The sequence below is a fragment of the Sphaerodactylus townsendi genome, linkage group LG06 (genome assembly GCF_021028975.2).
Source record: "Sphaerodactylus townsendi isolate TG3544 linkage group LG06, MPM_Stown_v2.3, whole genome shotgun sequence".
NCBI classification, from domain to species: Eukaryota; Metazoa; Chordata; class Lepidosauria; order Squamata; family Sphaerodactylidae; genus Sphaerodactylus; species Sphaerodactylus townsendi.
In genome coordinates, this window is record NC_059430.1 from 69214212 (window position 1) to 69228646 (window position 14435).

General features: G+C 39.2%; 1 protein-coding gene across 3 annotated transcripts in view; it reads right to left on the minus strand.

Annotated features, from left to right (window-relative positions):
• Positions 1–395: 395 nt before the first annotated feature.
• Positions 396–14435, minus strand: part of DOCK4 (dedicator of cytokinesis 4) — a 347529-nt gene continuing 333489 nt past the window's right edge. For all 3 annotated transcript variants that reach the window (XM_048499440.1, XM_048499439.1, XM_048499441.1), the window contains 6 exons: positions 11727–11808; positions 11312–11421; positions 8350–8422; positions 7345–7458; positions 5380–5441; positions 396–3400 (listed from right to left, as the gene is read on the minus strand). In XM_048499440.1, the coding sequence (XP_048355397.1) occupies positions 2975–3400; positions 5380–5441; positions 7345–7458; positions 8350–8422; positions 11312–11421; positions 11727–11808 (867 nt within the window). In that variant the 3' untranslated portion in view covers positions 396–2974. The remainder of the gene's footprint in view (positions 3401–5379; positions 5442–7344; positions 7459–8349; positions 8423–11311; positions 11422–11726; positions 11809–14435) is intronic.

The following is a 14435-nucleotide window of genomic DNA, read 5'->3' on the forward strand; positions in this document are numbered from 1 at the left end:
TTCTGAAAAGGGAACCTCAAACCGCTAATGTAGAGGTTACCTCTCAGTTATTTCATTTTGGAAGAAACAAAAGCAGTGTTTCAGAACTACAACCCCGCACTTTTCAGATATCCCATGCTATTCTGAGGTCATGTGTCACCAGTGGGAGGATCCAAAAATTTTAGTAACAGGTTCCCATGGCGGTGGGATTCAAACTGTGGCGTAGCACCAATGGGGGTGGGCGGGGCACGACAGGGGCGTGGCCAGGCATTCCTGGGCAGGGCTGTGACAAGGACGCAGCTGCTGCGCCGGTCCTTGGGCGGGAAACGAATGCACGCAGGTGCAGGCTGCCACGCACGCCAGTGGACCTCCTGCCAAACTGCTTCAAGTTCTGCGCGCTACTGCTGAGAGGAGGGTGTAACTAAGGCAAAAATCACGTGGCAAAATCACCAATTAGTAACCCCCTCTTGGCACACACAAATAATTAGTAACCTACTCTTGGGAACCTGTGAGAACCTGCTGGATCCCACCTCTGTGTCACCATTTACAATTGGGTAGAGATCTTCTCTGCATTCATACATTATGATAAACTATGCCTTACTTAAACCAGATTTGGTTGAAGAGTCTGGTTAGCATACTAGAAAATATAACAAATCTGTTTGTGCAAAGGCCTCATTTAGTCTTCTGCTTGATTCCTTTCTCACTTCCAAGTCTGGCTGCTGGCACTGCTTCACTAAATGTACACCCAGTTACTATTGGTTAGCTACAATAAATAGTCAGAGAAAGGAAGGCCAGGACAAGTCAATCTTCCTCCACTCTCTGCTAGGGATCTCAATCTTCCTCTGCCCCTTCCTGACCAGTTCCCAAACTTTTTTTAAACTCAGAAATAAAACAGATCTTTGTAGTCCTTTGTAGTCCAGTAATTTTTTTTTGCCATTTCCTAACCTTATTCTCTCCCCCTGCAACCATTGATTTTTTCCAAGTTTGGTGAAAAGCACATGATTATAGCTAGATCAGTCACTTGGGAAATAAAGAGGAATAAGGAAGAAGGTATAACAGTAGGTGGAAAATGAACTGCATTTGACTATAACAAATGTTTTGTGTGCAGCAATTTCTCCTGAGTAAAGTGGCAAAATGAATAAAAGCATATGATTGAGTGTAATCTTTCTCTACAGTTTCCTTTGCAATAGGCTGATACAACAGTTTTGTGAGTTATCGCTAGTGGAGGACATGTATAAAAGGCAGAGTGAGGGAAGGAATGAGGGCCTGACAAAGTACCATCAACAGCTGGAGTGACTAGATTTTTTCCTGGGACCAATTCTCGTTATTTGGGAGGCGACTGGGGGGTGGGGGTTGCATGCGCATGTGTGTGCCCCTAAATAAACTGGGTTTTCGGCATTCTGCACAAACCAGATTTAGTACAAGCAAAGTACAAAATGTGTTCCCATTCTTGCTTTCACTTCTCACAGTCCGTTACGCAACCCACTTTTGCTGTGGAGATTGCCCTGGGTCAATTATGAATAGTCACACATGCATTATTTGTAGTTTCTTCCTCTGCAGTACATGGAAGTAGTGACTGGGAAAGCTTGGGGCCCTGCTGTATGTATTTTAACAGAAGATGCAAACAAATGCAGGCATCCCTTCACAACTTAGATGACTTATATCTGTACTCCAATCTCAGCCCAAATACAAATAGCTAATATGGGACCATTGTGTTACCCTGTAAAAAAATCATCATTAATTAAGGAATCCACACAGCCAGTTGTTGGAATCTGAATGTGGCAGGCATTCAGGAAAAGGTACCTGCCCTTTCCCAGACACTTCCTGTGCTTCCTATTGTGTACCATAATGCACAACATGGAGGCTAAAAAACTTCCAAAACACACAGGATGGCTGATGAGGTAACAAAAAAGTCATTATAAAAATTGAACCCAGAAGAACTATTCACAAGTTAAGCAGAACTCTAAAATTAATGCCCCATGTAGTTATTTCTTCTTAACATTTATATGGACAGAGTAATTTCCATTTTTGTTAAATTTGTTCATTTTAGTGGCCACTTAGTGGGTCGCTATGAAAATTACCCAGTCAATTTGGTCACAAGGACAACTTGCAAATCAATTTTTTCTTCAAAAACCAGAAATTTTTAAGGTGAAGTTTCAAAATGTTCTGTGGAAATTCTATAAACATCCCTTAATGGGAATTATTTTCCTTATCAGCTGTAGCAAGCTATGAATGAAATCCCACCTCAGTTTAAAAAATTGGAAAAATGTATAGATTATGTAGACAAACCACTACCAAAGTGCTGAAGAATTTATACTTTTTACAAATATTTGAAAATGTATATACATATATGTATAATAAAATGCAGAGTTCTGTCAGTAGAAAGGAACCTTAAAATAACGATTTGTTTCATGAGTTCAGCTGCAGCATCCTCCTTGAAATTTTACAATGTAATATAATCACTACTGTTCGTGTATAGGTTGAAAATGGGGAGGGAGCCATCTTCAAAATGCTAGGAAAAATGAAGAAATTAAAACTTCTTTGTTATAGGAACATGTTTTCGTCTTATGTATGTCACAGTGTGATCCTAGCAACACTTTCTCAGGAGTGAGCCCATAGAGTAGATTTGAGTAGGAATCTGAGTAGACCTTTATAGGATAGCACTGTTAACCCATATTATGCTGCATACTCTAAAAAGTACATTATCATACAAATATGAGGATGTGGAATAGAAGGATAAATTTGCTTAAACTACGTTTGCAATAAAAACCGAGTGTAAGATTCAAACTACCACATTTGTTGTACCTAAAGTTAATGAAATTCAGTTCTGTTCCCCACAGTAACTGGCAAGCTATGTTAATATTCTCATTTGACAAATTGTGCAACACAATATTAACAATTTTTTAAACATCATTGCAAATAATATTTGTGACAATTATTAAAGTGCCTATGTTAGATGTGTTTTACCACTTAAGTCATTACAAATGACTTTTTTTTATAACTGAGACACTTTTCGTGGAAGAGGCCTAGGACGAGGGACTTGTTCAGTTCTCTTGCTACTGTTTTCCAGATTGTTTGGTCGGACCAACATGGGTTTGGGTGGCAGAGCTGGAGGATCCGAAGGAATGGGGATGGAAAGACTATGAGGTAGCGGGACAGGACGCCTCAGTGTCCGTTCGTAAACACTGTAAGGTGGTGGAGTCTTACTTTCTTTTCTCATTGGCTCTTCCGAAACATTGCAGTTAGGAATAGGTACTGAATGATCACTGATTTGAGTTTCGAAGCCCGATGTTTCTGATGTGCTACATCTACTGAGTGAGGAGATGCCACTGCTGTAACTTCCTGACAAGACTGGAGAGTTGGAAATGAGCCCTGAGGAATGGTAGTCCACAGGAGATGGAATAAATGATTGCACTGTACCCTGGATAAAAAAGAGGAAAGAGATGGTTCACATAAAGGAGAAATGGGGTGTGGAGGTGTTCCTTTGAGGAAGTAAGCCAAATAATTGATGAATGTTCCATTATATTAGGTCTGATTGTCATATATAGTGCTTAAGAGCTGGTTTAGATCCCATTACCTACAGCAAATTATAACAATCTGTATTTTCAATGGAGAACTATAGAACAAAGATGGCTAAATAGTCTCCATTCTCTCAAACATTCTGAAATCAAAACACTGTTCTGAAAGATACGAAATGCCTGGTTTCTTGTGAACGTAATGCAGACATTTGGGTGCTGTGTGGTTTCCGGGCTGTATGGCCGTGTTCCAGCAGCATTCTCTCCTTCGACAGTACATAATGCAGACACTCAGAATTCTTTGAACTAAAAATAGAACTTTGTGAACTTGTTGAAGTAGATTCCTGAGATGGCAATCAATGCACATAATTCTTTTAAACAAACAAATGCCCTGTTTATCTTGTATAAAAACCTGGAGTTAAATTTAGTCAGTCTTTTTGTATCATTCTCACCAAATTCCCCTTCCTACCATTCCATAGAACTTTTGTTCATGAAGGACCCATGAGTCACACCATTCATCCCATTTGGTGATCATGGGCTTTCCTGAAAGTCTGGTTGGATCCAACCCTAAGTTTTTTCCCTAGGTGTTTTTTCCCTACAAACTGGGGATGGTTTTCAATTCATACATAAGTTACAGATATGTACAGTACTAAAAACACAGTTTGTATATAGCATTTTTTCTGGCAATGGTCATCTTACATTCAGAGCTCTCTTCCTTTTGATAGATCTGGTAGTCACGTTAAAATAAAAATCTCCCCATGACGATTATGTTGTTTATGCCAGCCCAAATTCCACAGGTATCAGTAACTCAAAAAGAGGCAGCTAATCATTTTCAGTTTGAAAAACTAGAAAGATTGAGAGGTCCTACTGTTTACAGATATGTATTAATTTCTTGGCTTCTATTAATTGTGGAATTATTCAAAACGCAATACATTTCTATTGAGTAAATTGTAGTATTTTGCCCTCTAATGTCAGAGAAGGGAACATGCATGACAAATTTCATTACAAAAACTATGCTTGCCAAAATGAAATTTTCCCATAGCACAAACAGTATAAATAGGCAGTGGTAATATATAAATGGAGGGTGATTATATGTTTAGCAGGTTCTAAGTGGCCTCTATTAAGGTGTTAGCCCTGCATATACACAAAGAGCAATATTAGCAGGAATAGAGCATATTGAGAAGACAATGACTTTCCACCATCTAAGAAGCAATGGGACACAAAGACATGTGCACCCCCGCTTCAAAGCATGTTTAGAAATCATCAAATTATTCTATGCTGCTTATGTTACATTTAAACAGAGTAGAGATTTCTGAAAACATCAGATATTGAACACAGCTACAATGCATTTAAATGCACTAATTGATGCTGAATACCCAGAATCACACATGCTAGTCTTGTAGTCTCAACACAATGTCTGATCAAGTCCAGATTAAGTTTGGATAACTACATTTTGCAATGCAAACAACAAGTGCTTTCAAATACTACAAAAACAATGTAGAAGCAGCTTAGCATTAAAACAAGCAAGTTGTTTGTGTGTAGTTTAAAATTCTCAAACACAATCTTTACACATTTTTTCAACATAATTAGCAGTGGGTTATGCAGTAAAATATGCACATATGAAGCACCAGATCTTATATAGAATGTCTGGTATGAACAGCTCTGCTTAATCTGCTGTCTGTTTTTGTAAGATTCATTACAGGCACTTAATGGATCGTGCAATATTATGGCATGGTTTTCTTTTGGAATGAAAGAGCTATCTGCCTTTACTGTGACAAAACATAACTCTGAAGAAAGTAGTGGCAGTCACTGTGATTCTGGCTTGCTGTACTATGTGACAGCCCTGTGTACTGTGGTTTGACATTGCAGTAGGGCTGGACAATACCTTCATTGGAGATCTTCCAGCAGGTGACGGGGAAACTGAGGTTACATGTCGAGCTGGTGATGCTGTGAAGAAGATTAGCAACATTCAGTTTAGCAACATTTATACACATTAGGGAATTAAGAATTATATTGAGAACTGGGACTTAAATAAATTTAATAGTCAAGAAGAAGAATTATGTTAAATAAACCCCAAAATAAAAATAAAATAAAATAGTTATTTTAAATGTTTGATATCAATATGGAAGAAAGCCAGTTCCCTGTAAAAGAGAAAAAAATCTGTGGCCATGACTTCCTGCTGATTTCTTTTATTCGCCTTTGTTCTTAGGACTTTGGAAGTCCTAAGTTGGGTAAAAAGGTGGCATAAAACTTATTTAAATAAATAAATAAATAAATAAATAAATAAATAAATAAATAAATAAATATTCCTGCTCCTTCTTAAGCACAATTTTTGTGCAAAAGAGGAAACTGATACCAAGCTTTCCCAGGCTGGTATTATGAGCTGGAAGACAGTTCTAAGTAACAGGTTAAGACAGCTTGGAAATAAGATGCCTGTTATTAACTGAGCTGAAGATAGCTTGTCCATCACTATACTCTGTCCCACTGAAAGATAAAAGGAAACTGTATATTGTATATTCATCCACCACTAACTGAACCAGCGTCGTGTAGTGATTCTCTAATCTGGAGAACCGGGTTTGATTCCCTGTTCTGCCACTTGAGTTATGGAGGCTTAGATTAGCTGTGGAGCCAGATTAGCTTGCACACTTCAACACATGCCAGCTGGGTGACCTTGGGCTAGTCACAGTTTTTTGGAGCTCTCTCAGCCCCACCCACCTCACAGGGTGTTTGTTGTGTGTGGGGGGGGGGGGAAGAGGGAAAGGAGACTGTAAACCTCTTTGATTCTCCTTACAGGAGAGAAAGGGGGAATATAAATCCAAACTCCTCCTCCTCCTCCTCCTCCTCCTCCTCCTCCTCCTCCTCCTCTTCTTCTTCTTCTTCTTCTTCTTCACTGTAGAAAGCTTCGCTTGGGTCCTATACTATATTCCATTGAACCATGTAGACACTGGGACCCAAGTGGGGCATTCTACAGCAAAGAAGGCCCAGTTAGTGGCAGATTAATATACAAATCTCATTTTATCTTTCAGTGGGACAGTGTATAGCTAATAAATAGGCAGGCAACCACTCACGTGGGTCTTCCAGTCAGAATTACATCTTTCTCTATCAGCCCTTCTTGAATAAGCCAAAAGAACAACAGAAAAAGACTGGTTGTAAAAGACTAGCCCTGTGCTGACTCCCAGTCTCAGTCATCTATAGATGGCTGAATTTTCCTTTAGGCTAAAACAATTTTACAGATTTGCAATGGTAATCCAAAAGCAAAATCTAAATTGAAATCTAATCTGCAGCAGCATATTCCCAATAACTAAAGTGGATTCTGCATGGGCTGAAAACAGTGGAGTGGAGTTGGCGTAAATGGAAACGCAGCTGCCCCGGGGCATTCGCATGGCCGGGCATCCCATGGACAGCATAGCCAGGCCATGGGCCTCCGTAAGGAGGAGAGACAGGTGTTTTTTTTGCAGGCCGTCCATTCCTGCATAGCTATGAACCCACCACAGCCACGCTGACATCCCGCGAGACCCGAGTACAACCCTGTGCACCTGTGTGGCTTCGCAAAAGTGAGCTGGAAATTTAAAAAACACGCAAGAACGGCCGAAGCAGAAACTCCTCCTGCCTGGCCGTTTGCTCTGCACCAGATGTAGAACGGTGCTTTTGAAGACTCGCTCGTTTAGCAAGTCAGATATATGCCAGTTTGGGAGAAATAGAACATTGCAGCTTCACTTCAGCAGCAATAGCTGTGTAAAGTCCTCCCCCAAAATGGTGTTTTTACTGTCCTCACACTGTGATTTTGGCCCATGCACAATCTGCTTGACCATTGGTACTAGAAACCAAAGACTGAGATGTGCACACATACCAGTTTGCATGGGCCTTGGTGGTACGGGAGGTGACATTAACTTTCCACACTCTGACATGTTTCTAGCTTCTTTTCCACTGTCCAAGCTCCAGCTGCTGGGGGTGCTGTTTACAGCTGGAAGAGAATAGCAAATAGGCATTATTATTTTCTGCTGCCAGGAGTTAACATAAAATATGTAGCTTGGTAAAGCAATATTACTAAAGTTTTTTTAAAAAAATGATCATCCTTATGGTTAAGAGATATCTAAACAGAGACTAGTCCGCATTTGTTTATTTGGCATCAACATATTTTGGAATCCATGGTGACTAAAATGAATTCATGCAACAGGGTCTCTTTAGCCTTGAAATTAATGGTTTGGGATTCCTATTACCCAGGAATTTACTTAGGAAGCCAGTATTTGTTTTGTTTTGTTTAGAGTTACTATGTTAACTCTGATACTTTTCTGCTGTATGTATTCTTATCTACAGGAGCGCAACACTAACTGTGGGATTGGCTATAATTTAGTGCACCTGGTTAACTTGGACGCTCAGTCAACCAACTGCCCACAGAGCAAGCTCTTCCTGCTTCACCACAGTACCCCTCCATCTTCAGTTATCCACATGCTTCGCTCCTGCCTCTGCTGGCCATCTGAATGCCTCTAGCAACTGCTGGTTTTCTAACAGCTGGTGCTGTCAGATAATGTCATCTTTCCCATTCATCCTGCTTCAAGCTGTCAGAAGCTAGCTGTGCTGGAGGGCTCCAGACAGCTGGCCTGTTTGTTAGCTGCACAGGACAGCATTCTGGCTTGGAGGAAAGGGGAAGGTTCCAACCAGTTGTGAGGGCTTTGACATGGAACTCCCAGTGGGATGGGATTTGGTTGCTGTTGATTCCTCCGAGTAGTGGATAAGTCAGAGCACAAGCCTAAATATCCAGCACATTAACTAGCAATCCTCCTCTCTTCCCTACGAGTGCCAGTTAACAAAGCACTTACTGTATTGTCTTTGAAGAAAAGTTATTTGTGCTTACCCTTCTCAGGACCAGACAAATTAGGATCACTTCGAGGCAAAGCGCCATCTCCAATGTGATTGAACATAATCCTCTAGAAATTCAGAACAACACAACACAACAAAATGTAATTTATAGAGTTACTTTATGGTCTGTTTAGTTACAACTTGTAACTATTGCTCTTAATGTAGGAAAATATAGCTATGAGATAAAAATAGTACAATTTAATTTTAATAATGTATGTAGGAACACAAGGGAATGCCCTACTGGTATACATACGGGATGTGAGTTCACTGTTCAAAGTCAGTTTATGCAAGGCAATACTTTCTAAGCATCCAATGCTGCCCAAGACATTCTTGAAAAAAAATGTTGCAATATTCATATTGCATCTGGATTGTTTTTGTTACCTGTCTTTTACTAGCAGTTTGATATTTTATGGACGAATGCATTTATCACATATTAAAGCTAATAACTAAAATGAACTTCATGAAGGAGACAAAACAGAAATTTAAATCAACTTACAACAAGAAATGATTAGTTCAGAATACACCTCCATCCCTCAAAACCTAATAATAAACCAAATGCAGTTCCTGTGTCTACATCCCAAAGTATTGATTTTTGAAAAAGATGCAAAACAAAAATGTACAATCAAACTCTGAGTTATGCAGTTAAGTAGATAATAAATCAATGTATAGAACAGGATTAGTAGATTTTGAAGGTGAAGTAATAAAGTTGAAAAGAGAACCACATTAACTGATAAATTATAAATAACAATGCTTCTGTCCAAAGGTGTCCTGAAAAAAAACAAGGCTAGCAATTGCAACATTTGCAAGAATGAAGCATATTTTTGTAGTGAAAATGTTCAAGAACTGGACAAGGAACTGAAATAGATTTTTTTTTAAAAAAGGAAGCAAACTCATAATTTATACTGCCAGGTATCCAAGACAAACAAACATATGACTGCAGCAAATCATGAGATACTAAAGGGGAAAGAAAAGGAAAAGAGAATAGAATTTGGTTTCTACAAAGAAGCAGAGAGCAGATGGATGCAAAGCTTTTTAACTAGCAAGAGGCATGCAGCATTTTAACTGGCAATGTAATGTAAGCACAGGACAGGTCACGATAACTCAGCCAGGGTCCATCTTCTCATAACACAAAGCTGCCCAGTCTACGGCTAGCCTAACACAATGGCACCTGGTCCAACAAACTAACAGGTGAATGTATTAAACTGGGTGAAATTGAAACTGGCTGCAAATGGAAAACTGGATGACCAAAAGCCATGCATGCTACCATACTGTCCCATGTTGACTGAATTCACACATTACAAAAGGGAACACATTCCAAAGTAAGATTTGGTGTAGTATTGTGACGTGGAAAAACAGCAAGAAGGTAGCACTGAAGAATTGGATTAATGTACAAATGTATCAGATAGCCTAAGCATGAAGAAACCTAGCCTGGTAGAACAGTGTTCATGTTTTGCTGTCTAATTTGATATGCTGTCCATGAGGTCTGTAATGCTCTGACTGTAACCACTTACAATTTCCAGATAATTGCTGATATAGCATTCATTTTTACTGAAGTAAATTACCATTTGATCTCAGTTTCTGGTAGGTAGAATTCAACAACTCAACCTGAGTGCTCCAGGGCTCCAGGGCACACAAACATAGGGAACATAGAACAATGTCTGATGTTGCACTAAGCCAGTTTTTGTGATTTTTCTCTGACAATTATATAAAGAAGCCAGTCAAATAATGACTTTGCAGTGGATGCTATTCTACAATATAGATTCATCACAAGAAAGCCTTCCTCTTTTCCAAGGTATAGGACTTGTTTAAGAAAGTGAGAGAGAGAGAGAGAAAATGAACTTGCTTGAGTCTTGACTGTCTTCATAATAATGTTTGCATGAGAAAAATAATGTTTCTACTTACCCTGTCTGGGACTACAGAGGAAGTTGACAGAGTGGAAGATTTTCCTGCCAGGTAAGCCTCTGGGAGAGCAGATAGTGGACCTACATGTTCCTCAGGCTCCCTTGGTGAATCTCTGATGAAGCGCGGAATGGAGGCCTCATTCCACTTGGCAAAGCAAGAGTTTGAAGGCTGGGAGCAAAAATGGCATACACTCTGTCTTTGTGGCATATTTTAAAGCCACTGAACATACAGAACATCTCACCTGGTCCTTTTCTTGTCCTAGCTGCTCCAACTGATTTTAAGAAACTTGAGAATGAATTCAGAATTAATGTTTATCTGGTGGTGGTTGTAATTCAGGTAATATTAGCTATTATGGCACCTGGCAAGTAATGAACTATGATGAATCATAGCAGAAAACTAAAGAGGAATTAGAGCAAGAATTTCCTATCCAAGAAATTGACTTGCAAAGTCCTAAATGCTAAAAGGGTGGGGAGAGAGGGCTTCTTACTTCTAAGCAAGATAACTGAAAATGATGTAGTTTTCTGCTGACCAAGTCAGAATTCTATGATTGTTGAGAGCCCACTCAAAGCAGATTTCCCCACATCTCACTATTACAAAGACATGATGTGAAGATGGAATGGACTTAGAACACTATTAAGAAACATTCCAAAGATCCCGGTACCTAATAAAAGCATGTCTGTCAATTAGAAATAACATATGTAAGTTAAAAATGGTAGTTTTATTGATGTTATAAGAATTTCAGATATACAGAACTCTGCTCTGGTCATATTAATATAATGCACAAACTGTTTTGGCTTCTTTCTCATTCTGTTAAATGCAACCCTTCAAGAATTTGCCTCTAGAATCAAGTGAAGAGCTCCCAGACATAAGCTCTTACTTATCAGTACTACACCTAACCATCATCATCCTGAGAAGAAATAGAGTATGATCAAATAGAGTACATCTTTACAAAAAATACAAATAAAAGAAATAATAAAAGAGGAAGGTAAGAAATCAATAAAAATGTCTTCACTGTAACAGCTATTTGTAATGGGACCATCTTAGGAATGTCCTACCTGTGAAGGCTCAGAAGAATTAGGGTAAATGGCACTACAGGGCCTCTCCCTTGGAGAGAGGCAAGAGTTCTCTCTGGAATGTTTAAGCTTGTCAGACAACAGAGGTGATCCTAGAATACAAAAGAAACCTATCGAATCAGTAAGTGCAACTCTTCCAATATTACGTTTGGTGGAACATTCTGGGGAAGGCACATGAGACCTACAGTGATTGGTCTTCCACTACAGAATCTCAAACAATGTGATCAATAATTTATAGCATTAAAATTTTTTGTAAAAGAAATGTTATGCATGTTTATGTTGAATTAGCTCCCACTGAGTTCAGTGGAGTTTACTCCCAAGTCAGGAGGGGCCACAGAATTATGCTTTAGTGACCAGAAAGCTTCCCAAAGTTGTTTTCATGTAGTGAAGCACTGACCTCTGGCACTGGATGGAGCAGAACTGGTCACATTAGGTGAAGCAGAATGAGCAGAACTCAGGCTTGAGGTAGATGGACTTGGCTGGAAATATAAGAGCCACAAAGTTCTCAATATTGCCTGACTGACAATCAAACAAAAATTGTGTTCTAGTTTATAGTATGATATAATGTACCAAAAGCACAACATAAAGGGCTCTCAAGATGACTTGACTGATAAAAGCTGTACATTTAGAACAGTGCTTTGGTAAGCTGATTATTATATTCATTTTGGATTTCTCCACAGCAACTTACTGTCTTTTTGTTAACATTGCCTTTACATACCAATTCTGGCTGTTTAAGGGCAATGGCATGTATCCGACGAATAAACGCAGCAAAGTCTGAAGCCTTCTTCCTGCATAAGGAACCTTGTTCACACTTGTTCATCCCCCCCCCCCCTCGCCCGCCCCAGCCCAAAAAATGTGGTAAGCTGTCAGAAGCAGAAAATAAATGTACTCATCAATTTTTAAAAATATTTATATTATTATTAATGGAAAGCTATTGATGGTCACTCAGCGTCCTTTATTATATTATCCTAAGTCAGCCACAAGCAGGAAAACAATTATTGTCTGCATTGTTCACTGTAACTAGGCCTAACATTGCAAACCTGAAAGAAGCATGTAATTTGGTTCTTGAGGAAGTGCATGTCTCATGACTGGTCCCTTGAAAAAAGTAATTTTTACAATTGCAGTTGTCTGAGCCTGGGTGTTGTATCTTTAAGATCAGCTAAACAGAGCAATGTTGCTATACCAACTGAACAATAAATCTGCATAGAATTTACTCTTATTGGATCCCACAAAACAAAGAATTTGTTTGTTTGGGACTGTTTTAATGCTGCTTTTCCAGGGAACATGCCTGAGGTGGCTTACAAATTAAGCATCATAACAGTTACTAAAACCAGCATTCAAAAACACAGCAGAACATATAACAACATAAAGCATGGAGATCCTTAAAATGGCTCTTAAACATTTCTCCAGGTAAAAACACACTACAAAATAATATCCAAAAGCCTGGATAAACAGACATATATTGACTTGAAGCCTAAAATAAAGTAGCGCAGGTGATCCTCAAAAAAAAGGGAGCACTACAGGTGAAAAATCTTTCTTTGGTTGCTACCTGCCACACCCCTGAAGGCAAGTGCACACAGAGCAGAACATGTGAGGAGAATCTTAACTGGGACACTGGACAGTAAGAGAGAAGACAGACTTTCAAGTACTCTGGGCCTTAAAGGTAAGAACCAGCACTTTGTGCCCAGAAACAAATGGGCAGTCAGTTTAGCTCTTTCAACATTAGCCAAACTAGAATTACATGAATATTGAAATACTTCCTTTTCTTTTCTTGAAATTCCATTTTGTGAGAACTAAGGGGAAAAACTGAATCTCATTATACTAGAGCTACAGAGATTTAACAGTGTTCCCTTCAACCAACTGCTTCTGATGCATACCCATTAAAGGCAATGGGTCTAATTACTGATAACTGTCCAGCCAGTTAATAATTGGTCAAGTTGACACTTTTTAAATACATCATATGCATTCCATTCTAAATTGTGCAACACCACATGATCCTGAGAAAACCCTTTTCATTGGCCTTTAGTTCATGAAAGGAAAATGTGCATTGTATACCCCACTTTGATCACAGCAGAAATGAAATGGAATTTGTCAACCTTCAGCCATTTGAACACCCCACACAACACTGTTCCCAGCAAGAGAGTGAGCAGGCCTAGGGTTGCTTGCTAGCATTGTTTTAGTCAGGAGCTTTGTTTCATGCTTATTTTCAGTCTATATCCACATCCACAATTGCTTTCATTTATCTGTCTGTACTTTAAATAAGGCTCAGAACTTTCCATTAGAACTTCTGGAGATAAGTCAAACACCATGTTCAAAGCTGGCTTAGGAGTGATCTACACTACTGCAGTTACAATGATCAGCAACTTGCAAAGGCGGCAGCAGACCCAGAACTCTTCAGGGATGAGAGGAATTCTCCATCATGGACTGATCCAGCTCTGAGGACCAAATCAGATGTGTGCTGAGAGTTCTGGGTTTGGAGCTCCCAGCCATGTTTTAAAATTTAATGTTCCAGATGCTATGGGGACACAATTCATATTAGGACCATAGGGATAAAGAACTTAAGTCTGTGCTGCTCTTCTCATCTTAGTGGTCTCAAAGAACCACTATTTGCCCTAATGATTCCCCAGATCTGCCCCAGGTTGAGTAAGTGGTGCAATGAAAGGATGAAGCCCCCTTCTTCCTCCAGTGCCCCATCCAAATCGAGTACCCACATGCCTGAGAACTGACTAAATATTTCTGGGAGCTCATAACATGAAACTCCTACCACTTTGGCCCTAAGATAGCATCTCAACCCTAAATTTCTTCATTGGTGGCAGTTACTACTGAATAATGATCCAGAGAGAATTGAATAACATACAAAGCAATGTAAATGCTTCTCAATGGGTACATATTTTTAGAAGTGCAAAAGTTTATTCAGTATCATTGATTTTACTGTTTGTTGTTCTATCATCCAACCCAAAATGCTAGAATAAAGGGGGAGATATGAAAACAGCTACTTAGCATTCTGCAGTACTTTCAGATACTCAACACATTACAGAAGAACAGTCTTGTAAATTAGTACTATCTTCTTTTGGGAGTCCAAGACCTGGAAATATATTAGACAAGG